This window comes from Eupeodes corollae, chromosome 1, assembly GCF_945859685.1.
Source record: "Eupeodes corollae chromosome 1, idEupCoro1.1, whole genome shotgun sequence".
NCBI lineage: Eukaryota > Metazoa > Arthropoda > Insecta > Diptera > Syrphidae > Eupeodes > Eupeodes corollae.
The window spans coordinates 234,956,921-234,970,850 of NC_079147.1; the positions used below are offsets into that span (position 1 = coordinate 234,956,921).

Genomic DNA, 13,930 nt, shown 5'->3' on the forward strand with positions numbered 1-13,930 from the left:
CGCGCATATCTTGCCTAAGTCTGGCTCCAATAACGAAGCCGCATCCAAATAAGCGCTGTTGGTTTTCGTTGCCTTTTATGGAATGATCACATATTTGACATTTCCAAAAAAGCTGAAAGGTGCTTAGAATTTTACCGACGACGACAGTGCAATACTTATTTCACCTTTTTTGACCTTGCTGTAACTTACACACTCTCAATTCATTTCAAACTTTAATACAATGGCATATTTTAGCAAATTCCCCTAAAACAAGTTTAAGTCTAAATAGATTTAAATAGAATTCAAAAAATGGCTTGGAAAATCATAGTCGTCTATATTAAATGGATCATCCTGCCTGACAGCGGAATTCAGTTCTTCGTCGCCGTTATACAGTCTGCAGAAGTGGTCCTTCCATATCCTCAGCATTGACTTCGGTTCCACTTTGATGTTTCCACTTTCGTCTTTGCAGCCTTCGGTTCTAGGTTTATGTACCTGTGAATTTCGTTTAACCTGTTCATAAAACTTTCAAACCTCATTCCTGCTTTTATACTTCTCAACATCTTCGACCGCACGCTTCTCATGCCCTCTCTTTTTCCTTCTGAGAAGTCGGCGTTCCTCTCGCCTCTTCTACTCATAGAGCTCACGAGCAGCTCTCGTCCTTTTATGCAGTGCAGCTTTGCGTGCCTGTTGTTTGGCTGCATTTGCCTGCCGACATTCCTCATCAAACCAGGGGCTCCTTCTTGGTGGCTGTTTGAAACCCAGCACATCAGAGGCGGCTTCTCTGATTGGATCTTGGCACTGTTGCCACTGGTTTTTGATACCTTGTGTTGGTGGCAGAGAACTTCGAGGGAGGTTACTTGTAACTCGGTCGGAAAAGGATTTGGCGATTCCTGGCGATTGCAGCAGTTCGACGTTGTACCTTCTACCAGCACCTCCCTGTTTTGCCTTAGGTCTGGAAACCCGATTGTCGATCGCAATATGGTCAATTTGGTTGACGGTAGATTGATCTGGAGAACTCTAAGTTCCTTTGTGGATGTTGAGGTGTGGAAAACGCATACATTCTACCATGACCTTTCGACACGCAACAAAATCTATGAGCCTGAATCCGTTGTCGGAAGTGTTGTCGTGCAGGCTGTTTTTCCCGATTATTCCACTAAAGATGTCTTCCCTTCCATTAAAAATCGCCCAGGACTATTTTAATATCGTAGCTAGGGCACTACACATATGTTTTGTCCAGGAGCTCGAAGAACACATCTTTGGTGTTGTTGTCTTTCTCTTCTGTGGGGGCGTGCGCGCATATCTTGCCTAAGTCTGGCTCCAATAACGAAGCCGCATCCAAATAAGCGCTGTTGGTTTTCGTTGCCTTTTATGGAATGATCACATATTTGACATTTCCAAAAAAGCTGAAAGGTGCTTAGAATTTTACCGACGACGACAGTGCAATACTTATTTCACCTTTTTTGACCTTGCTGTAACTTACACACTCTCAATTCATTTCAAACTTTAATACAATGGCATATTTTAGCAAATTCCCCTAAAACAAGTTTAAGTCTAAATAGATTTAAATAGAATTCAAAAAATGGCTTGGAAAATCATAGCCGATAGAACTATAACCGAAACGTTTACATCGCTTGTTTCGTATGTTTCGATATTTTACCTAAATATATTTTACAAACTATGTTCTGTCAAAATATCCAGCTTAATTCCCTCCTTCAATAATTCAGCCGTAATACTCGCACTTCCAGGAATGCCCGTCAGTTTATCCTTGGGCGCAATTGCGTATACCTACATATGTTGGAGTGAACGTTGTTCACGACCAAGATTATTTACAATAAAATAGGCAAACCAAACAGAGCATATATCAAGTGACAGCTGTCAAATAAGACTAAAAAAAAAGTATTGCCAGATTCAAAACCACAAGTCTAAAAACTAATACCCTTTAAGTATTAAGATTATTGACCCCTTAAATATTTATATACGTTTATTTATTATTACAGAACTAAAATGATCTCCTCCCTTTTTATTTGTTAAATCATCAATACGCTGCAATATTGAAATTGAAATGATATTTATACGAATATACTGTCAATCATTATTGTGACAATATACACTGAATATTTAAGTACGCACTTTAGATATTAACACCGTCAATTTCATACAATTGTAAGAATGTCCCCGAAATTGTATCTCCGGGGACTCTGTTATTCCTTTTCTCATTGAAATGTCATTTCAAAATTTGTTATAAAATAAATCGAAAAAATGTGCATGGGAAAATGTTAAGTTAGTTCAAGGTCTGCAAAGACGCTAAAAGTGAAATTTAGGACATTTAATGTACATAATCAGACTTCGTATATAATGTACATAACAGCCCCTAATATTTATCGGAAATACAATTGTCCTTTCTGGCCAATGTCTTTATCTTAAAAAAGGAACTACTTCTTTCAATATAATAAGTCTTCACGTAGGTCATAACTCATAACACGGTCTCCGAGAATTTAGTTCGACCCATTTTTATATGGACTTGAATTTTGTATTTAATCAATTTAACTCTATTAATAAAACCCTTTAAGTAAATAAATAAATTCAAAAAAATTAATGTCCTGAAGACTGACTACACGACTAAATCAGTCAATAATTTGTACCTATGTTTGTGTGTATCTATGGTTGTACATTCAAATTTATTTCGAGGATATAAACGAAGATTCCTTAAACCAGATAAAGGAATAAAATAAACTGCTATTCAAGGAAAACATAAATATGTACATTATATACATCATGCATACATAGTTGTAGATAGATTTATATGTCGATAAAATAAAAAATAAGTTGGGGAGTGATAATTGAGTTGACTATGGCGTGTTGGATGAAGGAAACGTAAATATTTGGACACGCATCACAGGATTAAATACACATGGAAATATTATAAGGATTTTCCTCAGTTTGACGTTTTCATTTTTTGTTTTTCAAGTTTATAATTCCCTATAAAGTTAGGTTATATAAATTAGATGATAAGTAATTGTTGGCAACGCCAAACCAACTACTTTTAAATGCCCTACGGATACGAAGAAAATGGAAGAAAGAGGAACAGTCGGCTTTATGAATTGAATGAAGAAGGACATGAATGTCAGTCATCTTAACTATGAATTAATTTTTATACATTTACTATTTACCTTGAAAAGATTGATTGAAATTTATATCAGACATAACTTAAAACCATGTTTCATTTCCACAGCTCAACATGCTTACTCTAAGGGAAAATCAGTAGAATCAGCACTTCACTCGCTGGTACGTATTATTGAACATTCCCTCGAATACAAAGAAGAAGATATTGAAGGAGCTTTCAACAACGTCAGTTACCAGGCGATCACAACTGCAATGGATAAGCTGAAATTAGAGAAATCACTCATAGATCTTATAAGTCTCATGCTCAAAAGCAGGGCAATCATTTCTAACATGAGAAGTTTTACTACCACCAGATTGGTGAATCGAGGCACTCCCCAAGGTGGGGTCCTTTCGCCTCTTTTATGGAACATGGTAGTAAACGACCTACTTACAGCATTGGAAGCAGAGGTTTTCAAGGTGATTGCCTATGCTGACTATGTTGCAATATCCGTATCTGGGAAGTACCCCCAAGTTCTCTCAGAACTCCTACAAAATGTCTTAAATAGGCTAGCAAAATAGGCTAAGCACTGTGGAATGGACGTCAATCCACATAATTCTCTTTTCGAGAAGATATAAAATTCCTCAGATTAGCCCAACCAAGATTAGAGGAATATTAAGCTTTTCCAACCAAGCTAAATATCTAGGCCTCATTTTAGACAAAAAACTAAATTAGAAGGCAAATATTGATAAAAGAGTAAAAAAGGCTACTGTAGCGCTTTTTACTTGTAAAAAAGCCATAGGATCAAAATGGGGCTTCTCCCCAAAAATAACCCACTGGCTATACACTTCGGTAATCAGGCCGATACTCATTTATGGAGCCGTCGTATGGTGGACCGCACTGGACAAGATGGTAAACCTAAATAAGCTCATCAAAGTCCAGCGGTCAGCAGGTATGTGCATCACAGGAGCACTTCGCTCAACACCAACCGCAGCACTGAAATGGTAGTCGGTAAAAGCTTCCACGTGTCCATGCTTTCAAGATCCTCCTAGGAAGAAGAGAGACCCCTGGAAGACGATGCGTACACTTCTATACAGACGGTTCGAAGACCGATCACGGAGTTGGAAGTGGTATCTCTTCGGAACAACTGAATCTTAGTCTATCCTATAGACTTCCCAATCAATGCAGTGTATTCCAGGCAGAAGTAATGGCGATTAAAGAAGCACTATCCTAGCTCAAAGAAAACGTTATATCTTGTAAGGATATACGAATCTTCTCACACAGCCAAGCCGCTCTTAAATCTCTCGCGTCTGTCTCCACAAACTCTCAAACAGTCCACGATTGTCGATCATCTCTGAATGAGATGACGGAACAGTTTAACATTCACCTCATTTGGGCGCCGGGCCACAGAGACATTCCGGGAAATTGCAAAGCTGATGAGCTCGCCAAAAACGGAACACTTCTGCCTAATGTTAGACAAAAACATAACATAGGAACAGCACTTGCTACATGCAAATATCTTCTCAAACAATATGCTCTAGAATCAACAAATGCTAGATGGTCACAGAGTACCACCTGCCTAGCAACCAGCAAATATGGCCAAGTATAGACTTAAAACGGTCAAAAGGCTTGATATCACTGAGCACAATTGGAGTAATAACAGGACACTGCCTCATAGGAAGACATGCTCTGAGGCTAGGGGTCTACACAAATGACTTCTGTAGAAGCTGCATAGACGAGGAGGAAGAGGAAACAGTCCAACACCTTCTATGTACATGTCCAGCACTCTCCATTAGAAGGAATAACTTTCTCGGTAATCCTTTCTTCGATAAAACCAGTGAACTGGCAACGATTGACACAAAATATCTCTCTAACTTTATTAAAAGTACAAAATAGTTTGTTTGAATTCATTACCCTCCCATGAGTAACCTCATTAGTGGTATCACAATGGAACCTCGAGGTCTACGTGCGTCAATGATATCTGGACAGCCACTCCAACCTAACCTAACCTACTATGTATTTGTTTTGATAAATAAAAACGTAAACAACAACTTCTAGTTGGACAACAAAAAGCATTGATGGATGTAATTGGAAAAAGCATACCCGAGTTAAGATATGAGCCTGAAAATAACGGCAATTTTTCACATTGGTACGGTTGCTACGAAGTGCATTTCAAAGAGGATGCAAAAACGCTTCCAGACGATTCTAAAGTACGGTTGTTGTTAAGTAGACTTAGTCAACAAGTTCATGAACGGCATGCAGATTGCATCTTGCCAAGAAAACCACACTTCAATTTTAGGACACAGTCACAGAACTCAAGAAACTTTTTGACACAAAAGAATCACTGTTCAGCATTCGCTACACTTCAAAGCCCAACACAGCGAAACCCAAAAACGCTATCAACAAATTCAAGAGCAACAAAAAGCAAGCTTCAGGATAAATGTTATAAAATCAAGTCCACATAGCACCATACATTGTGTTGGCAATTACACTTCGGACCGAAAATTTGTCACAGTCGAAATATCTGCTAAGCAAATTAAACTTCAATTTCGAAAACAACTGGGTTAAATTGAGTCGTCCTTATGTACAGTCATGTAAGCGGAGTGCAGCAGATGCATCACGAAATATACTTCCACTCATCGGCATGATTAAAATAGGCACAATTTACAGACGCCGACATAATTCTTGATGTTCAAATGGTAGACATGTGCATTCAAGAGGGCACAAGCGTCCACAGGTTTTTCTCAAAACCCACCTCTGTCTATCAACTCCTATTCTCACCTCCCCGCGGTGAACATCGGGTGCCTAAAACATCAACTGAAGATTGGGTTCCAACCCCAGTGGAAAGTTGTTGGGGCCAGCAAACGAGAGAGGGAGAGAGGTGTTTCCACTAAGGCACCTCTCCTTATCCAGACGGCAGCGGACGAATTCTCGAGATGGAATCAACGGTGGTGTCTACAGTTCCAGTAAGGTTGAACTACTTAGTGAACACCTTATAGGACTTCTTCGACATATTCGGAGCCCAGGCCTGTAAGGAGCGGTTTATCCAGCTCCCCTTTCTTGGAGTTATACTAAGGATCTGGCCCTCCAGGTGACTTCCTGGCTACGTAAAAAATACATTTAGTTTCGAAGCACCAACACGCCTCGGATACGTACGGATTCACTGTTGACAACCCAAACGAAATAAGGACAACGAACTTCGGATATGTACGTGGAATGTTAAGTCCCTTAACAGACCACGTGCAGCCTAACAATTAGCGGAAGCCCTAAACTGTTGCAAAGCAGATATTACCGCCATCCAAGAAGTGCGATGGGATGGACGGGGCAAACTCAAACTAAAAGACTGCGATATATACTACGGCGACTGCTACCTAGAACAAAGACAGCGTCTATTTGGGTGTGGATTTGTTGTTGGAACCAGACTCAAGCAAAAAGTCTTGAGTTTCAACAGTGTGAGCGAGCGCATCATGACAATCAGCATCAAGGCTAAATTCACCAACATAAGCCTAATATGCGCGCATGCCCCAACAGAGGAGAAAGATGAAGACACCAAAGACATATTCTTCGAGCTCTTGGACAAGACATATGAGCAGTGCCCTGGCTTATGACATTAAAATTGTTGTAGGAGATTTTAATGCCAAGCTAGGAAGAGAAGACATCTTTGGTGGCATAATCGGGAGATACAGCCTGCACGAAACCACCTCCGACAACGGATTTAGACTGGGCGATTTCGCTGCGGGGTGAGACGTTCTGGTCTGGTAGCTAGTACGCAGTTCACGCATCTTAATATCCACAAGGGGACATGGAAATCTCCTGATCAATCAACCGTCAGCCAGATTGACCACATTGCGATCGACGCACGACGCACGACACTTCTCCAGTATCCAGGACATCCGAACATTCCGAGAGGCCAACATTGACTACAACTACCTCGTTGTAGCCAAGGTACGGCTACGGATATCCCGATCCAAGCCAAAACAAGGAAGTACTGTGAGGAGTTTCGAAGTTAGACGGCTACAATCGCAAGAGACTGCCATGTCCTTTTCCGATCGAGTCTCTAATAACCTCTTAAGGAGTCCTATGCTGCCTGCATTAAGCATTGAAAACCAGTCGCAATCGTCAACAACCTGATTGGTCCTTATCAGTGTGGCTTCAGACCAGGAAAGTCCACTATCGACCAAATATTCACACTACGGCAGATCCTGGAAAAAACTCAGGAGCTTCAAATCGATACCCACCATCTCTTTATCGATTTTAAAGCCGCGTATGACAGCATCTATAGGCTTTGGCATCCCTATCAAACTTATCCGTTTATGCAGAATGACGATGGAGAATGCACGCTGCTCTTTCAAGGTCGTAAAAGATCTTACCGATTCATTTGATGTCAAAAAAGGTTTTAGACAAGGCGATGCACTGTCATGCGACTTCTTCAACATCGTTCTGGAAAGAATTGTGCAAAACTCAACTGTCAACACTAGAGGCACAATCTTCCAAAGGTCCATCCAATTACTCGGATATGCAGATGATATTGACATAATTGGAAGATCAAAGCGTGATGTCAGTGGAGCGTTTTTGAGCATTGCGACGGAAGCGAAGAAGATGGGTTTAGTGGTCAATGAGGGCAAGACCAAGTATATGCTGTCATCAAAAAAGGATACTGAACGACGACGTATTGCACTAAACGTCACCATGGACAGCTATAACTTTGAGGTAGTTAAGGACTTTGTCTACATGGGCACCGCTATTAATGCAGACAACGACACCAGCGCTGAAATCAAACGAACAATAACTCTTGCAAATCGCTGCTTCTTTGGACTTAGAAGGCAATTGAGAAGTGTAGTCTTCTCTCGAGCATCTAAAATCACCATCTATAAGACACTCATCATCCCGGTTCTCATTTATGGTGCTGAGGCCTGAACCTTGTCAAAGAAAGATAAGAGCGTCTTAGGATGCTTCGAGAGAAATATTCTTCGGGTGATTTTTGGTCCCGTACGCATAGATGGAGAATGGAGGAGAAGATATAACGACGAACTGTACGGGCTGTACAGCGACACTGACCTAGTTAGCAGAATTAAAGTCCAACGGCTAAGATGGCTAGGTCATGTAGATCGGATGGACATCAACGCTCCAGCCCGGAAGGTCTTCGAATCCAATCCCGAGGGACGTCGAGTAGAGGGAGACCGCGGCTCAGGTGGCGCACTCATGTGGGAGAGAACCTCAACCAACTTGGCGTGCGAAACTGGAGACAGCTAGCTAGGGACCGAGCTGGCTGGAGACGCATGTTGGTTGAGACCCAGGTCCGCCCGGACTGTAGCGCTACCCTAAGTAAGTAATTAAGTGACATAATTCTTCTAACAATAGACATAAATTCTTTTGTTCAGTTCCTTAAAAGTACTTTCAAGAATCAACTGACATTTTGAAAAAAGGGATCAAAAAAAGATTGTGCACATAAAAATACTCAACTTAACTTAAACGACAAAATTTATCGTACTACTTTTTTTTTAATACTTTAATAACATCTGCATTTTAGTAAAGTGTTGCGTCTCCACCAGCTTTAATAGCAGCTTCCAATCTCCGTGGCATAGCAGAAACCAGCTTCTTCGTAAAGTCTTCAGGTACGCGATCCCATTCGGTTTGGAGAGCTTGTTTTAATGTGGCATCACCGCGCTTAACCGATCTTTGGAGATTTTGGCTTTCCATTGCTGTGCCACTTTTTCTCCAAACTTTTGCAGTGCCATCGTGTCCAAAAATATTGTAATTCCAGATCAGCGTCTTTGTGCAGAGATGCAAAGTCTTCCCGTTTCTTCTTATTCACATCACTTATCAGGGATGTTGAGAGTCCTTCCAATTGTACGCGTCTTTGACGTCTTTGTGACACGTATCACAGACTATTTTTTGTATGGCAGGGCAATTCGTCTTAGGGTTTATTCCACCTGAAGTTTGTTTTCTCTATGGTTTCTTGCTTTAGCCTGAGTTTACATGTAGCTAAGGGGATACCTATGCTAGCATTGTCAGCCAGCAGATGTAAAGTTGTTCCGCTTTTTGCAAGTTCGTTAGCTTTGAAATTTCCTGGAATGTCTCTATGGCCTGGCACCCAGCAAAAGTGGTTGTTGAACTGTGTAGCCATCTCCCTAAGAGATGATCGACAATTAAGGGCTGTTAGTTAGTTAGTACAGACAGATTCTATGGACTTTAACGCAGCGTTTTCTCTAAGCCATGATATGACTTCTTTTATAGCCAGGATTTCAGCTTGGATACAATGATCGGGTAGACGAAAGGAGAGACTTAAGTTTAGTCTATCTAAGTATACGCCTCCACCAACCCCATCCTCCGTTTTTGATCCGTCTGTATAAAAGTTTATCGTTCAAAAATGATGTATTCTCTTCGAAGTGGATCTAGCCCTGAGTTCCACCAATGTGGTTTCGTTTTACCACGTACTTGTGTAAGAGGACATGCAGTATCTAGAGCTTTGTTTAGGGCTAATGTTAGATTATTGACTTTATCGTCAAGATTTTCAGTGTTGGAGGGGGTATTAAAGAGTCCAGGTTTTACTAAACTATTTAACGTTCTCTTGAATTATGGCCAATTTGTTCTTTTTGGATTTCGAAAGATCGGTTGGCAAGGTGGTTCATTTATAAAGTTAAATTGGATGTATCTATGATCAGGAAAGGAGTGATCATTAGATACCTTCCAGTTCAAAATAATATTATTAATGAAGTCGGAGACAAGAGTTATATCTAAAACTTCTTGTCGATTTTTAGAAATAAAGGCTGGCTCTTTACCAACGTTACTTATGAGTAGGTTTGTGTTTAGAATATATTCGAAAAGATATTCGTTTATATCCGTGCTACCACACACTGTATGGTGGGCATCACTTCTGATGATGAGGCCGATGTTGAGCCTTTGCACTTCAGCTGTTAGCACATAGCATTTGGGAGTCCTGATTCCTCGAACAATGGATTTAACAATCTAGGGTTCTTGAATCAGGACAATATCTTCATCGCTGCTGGATTAGCGAAGAAGAAGAAGGGAGGCCGAAGCCTTTATGGAGTGTTGGAATTTAATCTGGAGTAACCGCAGCATTTTCGCTAACGTAATCCCGATCAGCCTCCAACACAGTGATGTCGGAGTCATCTATATCAGAGGACGATTCCTCATCTTCGCTGTCGTAGACCTCGGCTTCCATAGCGGAAAAACCTTGGCCGGTGGTAAGAGCTTCCACTGCTACTGGGGATACCAGGGATGCATCGTCTTCCAATGAAGGAAATGTGTTTAATGTGACCGATGCGCCAGGTTCCTCAGCAGCCGTTTCCGCTTGTATGGGTGGGGAAGGGTGAAAGGCTTGTGCCTCGGTCCCATCTTTTTTGTAGACCCTCAGCGGTATTTCATCAAACCCGAACCTGATCACACTTTTCGATTGCGCTAGAGGAGAAGGGACTATGCATTGATGATAACGATTGCACCCTTGTAAGGACCCTTTGAATTCTCTAGTTTCGCAATCTTCAAGTTGTGAGTAGGAAGGGTTGGATTGGAGAGCCTGATAACTTTCAGGACGTGGTCAGCTTCCTTGAATATGGCTGGAACCGTGATGCGAACCCTTGGTCTGCAAGGAATATCTTATTTTGCGACAACCTCGAGCTTAGCACCAGGCCAGACCTCCCCAAGTCGGCCAACCGCCAGCGTCAGTAGATCGCACGACCTTCAATCATCACAGACCATCAACTTGATGTGTCCCTGATGTCAACCGCCATCTTTTGTGATGGGCGGTGGTCCCGGATTGTCAGATATATAATCTCAACAAAACTGAAGGCCAGCTGTCCTTTGGCCAATATCCAGTTCTCGGCAGAGATCGTGCCATCTACGTCGCTTCTGTCGATAATCGCGACTACCATTTTGTCCTTCAAAACGTCACTGAGGGACATATTTGCCTTACGAGGGTCAAGAGAAGTGCTGGTGTTTAGCACTTTAGGGCGTTTGGGTAGTGAAACACTACCCATAGACATAGACCTTTGTCTCTTCGACGTTGAGTCTTGGCTGGTCTTTACGTTATTTTTAGCCAAGAAGCTCTTGGCCCATTTTATTTTGGCGTCGTGTTGAGAGTTTCCTCCAGCGCCTTGTTGTTCACCAAACGTCTGGAGAATCCTTTTAGCACTACGCATGTCCCAAGACCTTCTTAAGGATTCTTGGCTTTGGTGGTAGAATGACCTGGCGCCGCAGCCCTACTACCTCCAACTCGCGGTGGTGATGAGTCGAGAGGTTTACTTTTTGTGGTAGTAGAGAAGCCGTTCTACACAACTGCCTCACTACAAGATAAGGGTAATTTTACCAGATTATCCGATATTCCACTGGTGACAACAGGGCTGTGAGTGTCCACAGCCATGTCAGCACCAGTGGAAGAGGGATGAGCAGCAGACAACTTTTTGTTTTGTTTGTTTTGTTATAAAGTTGTTCATATGAATCCCACGAGTGGCGGATAAGAGGTGGTCCATCTGTACAGAGATCCGTGTATACAGATAAGGCTGGTTAATCCGTAGGTCGCCAGGTATCCGGATACTCCGTTAGCGACAGAGCTAGTTTTTTAATTGGGCCCTCAGCCAGGCTGATTATCGGCACTGGTCGTGTAACACCTTACATCCAGCCCAATTGTGAGGAAGATTGAGGGAAGGAGAGAGAGGGTAGGGAGTCAGGCAGTTTAGCACCGATGGAAGGACTGATTATAAGGATCGAACAACTTTCTTGTTCTTAGTATGTTCTTTCTGTGAACGATCTGATCGATATAACATAAATAAAGATTTGAAACAGGAGAACTTAGCTTAAAAGATTATAAATTTGTAAAATACCAAACAAAACTGAGACCTTGAAAGCCCTGAAATTAATTAATTGTTCTGTTTCTGCAATAAAAATCAAATTCATTAATAACTTACCTTTGTTCTGTAGGATTAGATGACTTCTAAAATGTCGTTACAAACATGAGAGTAATACAAGTTATTTGAGTTAAACAGGTAAAGAACTCCTAATTACTTCCTAGTCCTAGAAATCCTCACCGCACCCTTTCAAAAATTATTCAAAAGAAAAAAATGTTAATTGAAGTTATATGGAAATGTAAAAATTCCGCTTGTTTCAAAAGTAACTCTTTCACTATGGGGGGCCCTTATACACATCAAAACAAGTAAAATACATATTTTCTAGAAAACTAATAAAACACAAAGTTAAATATCAAGACATTGTGTTTGTGCTGCTAAGTATACTGTACTCACTTAGTGCGTTTTATTTATCAACAAATACCCTAATAGGCTTACCCTATAGCCACATGAATATTCATGAAGAGCTTTTTCGCGGCTAAGGTTTCTTAACCTACCACTGTGTCCGTCCAGTCCAGACTCGACATTGACATGACGCCTTCTTCTGATTCATAAAATCTGATAAACAAAAATAAATCTTACTCTCCCCCAAAGAACACAAGCCGAGAAAAAGGTTAATAACCCCAGTCAAATAAATGCAAAACAAATCAAAAGCTGATTTTCCAGAGGCACGCCACAACAAATCCCTTGGTACAATGAACATGACCTTTGCCGTCACCCTTGGAATTGAGTTTGCTTTTTGCTTTCATTGTTTTTATGGCTACCACCTCTGTAATCAATGTCACACACTTTCTAAAGCACGATTGTATATAATGAATGTCTAAAAAGCTATATTTTTACAGAATTGGAAGTGCGGATACCTTGGAAATTGTTGCATCCAAGTCAACAGGAAGCGAACCCTCGACTCCAGATGACAATATAAATGTAGTGGTACGGGTGAGGCCCTTGAGTGAGAAAGAGAAGCGTGGAAGTCCTGATATGATATTGCAATTTCCCGGAAATGGACAAGTTATGGTAAATTCAACTCATAAATTCATTTCAAGTCTTCTATGAATAAGATTCTTTTTTTTTGTAGATTGAAGGCCAAGGTTCAGGTTCGAAAGCATCGCGTAATCGAGAAAATGTTAAGGTTTACACCTATAATGTTGTTTTTGAGCCTGGAGCGACGCAAGAAGATATATTGGACTATTCAGGAGTTAAGAGAATTATTGAAATGGCTATCGAAGGATTTAGTTGTACTGCTTTTTGTTATGGTCAGACGGGTTCGGGTAAGACGCATACTTTGACTGGACCACCAGAACTGGTAAGTCAGATGTTTTTTTGTTCTTTTTTGATTTGCATACCAAGGTTTTGTGTTGTCCTGAATTCGAATTTAGGATTTTTTTCCATCACATAAGGATTTTGAAAAATACTGCGATATTGGCGAAGACCTCAAATTTGAAAAATGCCATCTTGAATTAGAAATCAGATTTTTGGTACCTAAGAACTAAAATTTTCTGTCAACAAGTCCGTTAAGCTGATTGTACCCTAATTGAAAATCGAAATTGCTCTTTTAAGTTGCCGGAATTTCAGGTTTTGTGACAGCTGTCAATTTTGACATCGGTTAATTTAAAATCCGTCTTTTTAACATCTGTCACCTTTGACATTTGTCACTTTTAACCTCTGTCACTTTTGGTATGTGCACCCGGTGACCGACCATCTGCAAGACTTCTATTTTGGTTCACTAGTTGTTGAAAACACTTCGCTCAAAACCACTGAAACTGAAATTTCGCCACTGTTCTTCTTTATTTTCGTTATTCTGATTGTAGTAACTTGAAACAAAACATTTTCTGATCGAACTTCAAAAAACTCATAGTTCGTAAAAGTGTCGGAAATAGTGAAATTGTGAAATTAAAAATTGTATTTGCTCCTGGAAACATGCGGAATCTTTTTCAAAAATTGGAAAAAAAAGAATTTAAAAAAGTTAAAATATTTGACTCAGATTTCTGGA

General features: G+C 40.7%; 1 protein-coding gene across 1 annotated transcript in view; it reads left to right on the forward strand.

Moving 5' to 3' along the window:
* Positions 1-13,930, forward strand: part of LOC129941329 (kinesin-like protein KIF12) — a 72,698-nt gene that overhangs the window by 25,537 nt on the left and 33,231 nt on the right. The window contains exons 2-3 of the mRNA XM_056049967.1: positions 12,783-12,954; positions 13,016-13,243. Coding sequence (XP_055905942.1) covers positions 12,783-12,954; positions 13,016-13,243 — 400 coding nt within the window. The remainder of the gene's footprint in view (positions 1-12,782; positions 12,955-13,015; positions 13,244-13,930) is intronic.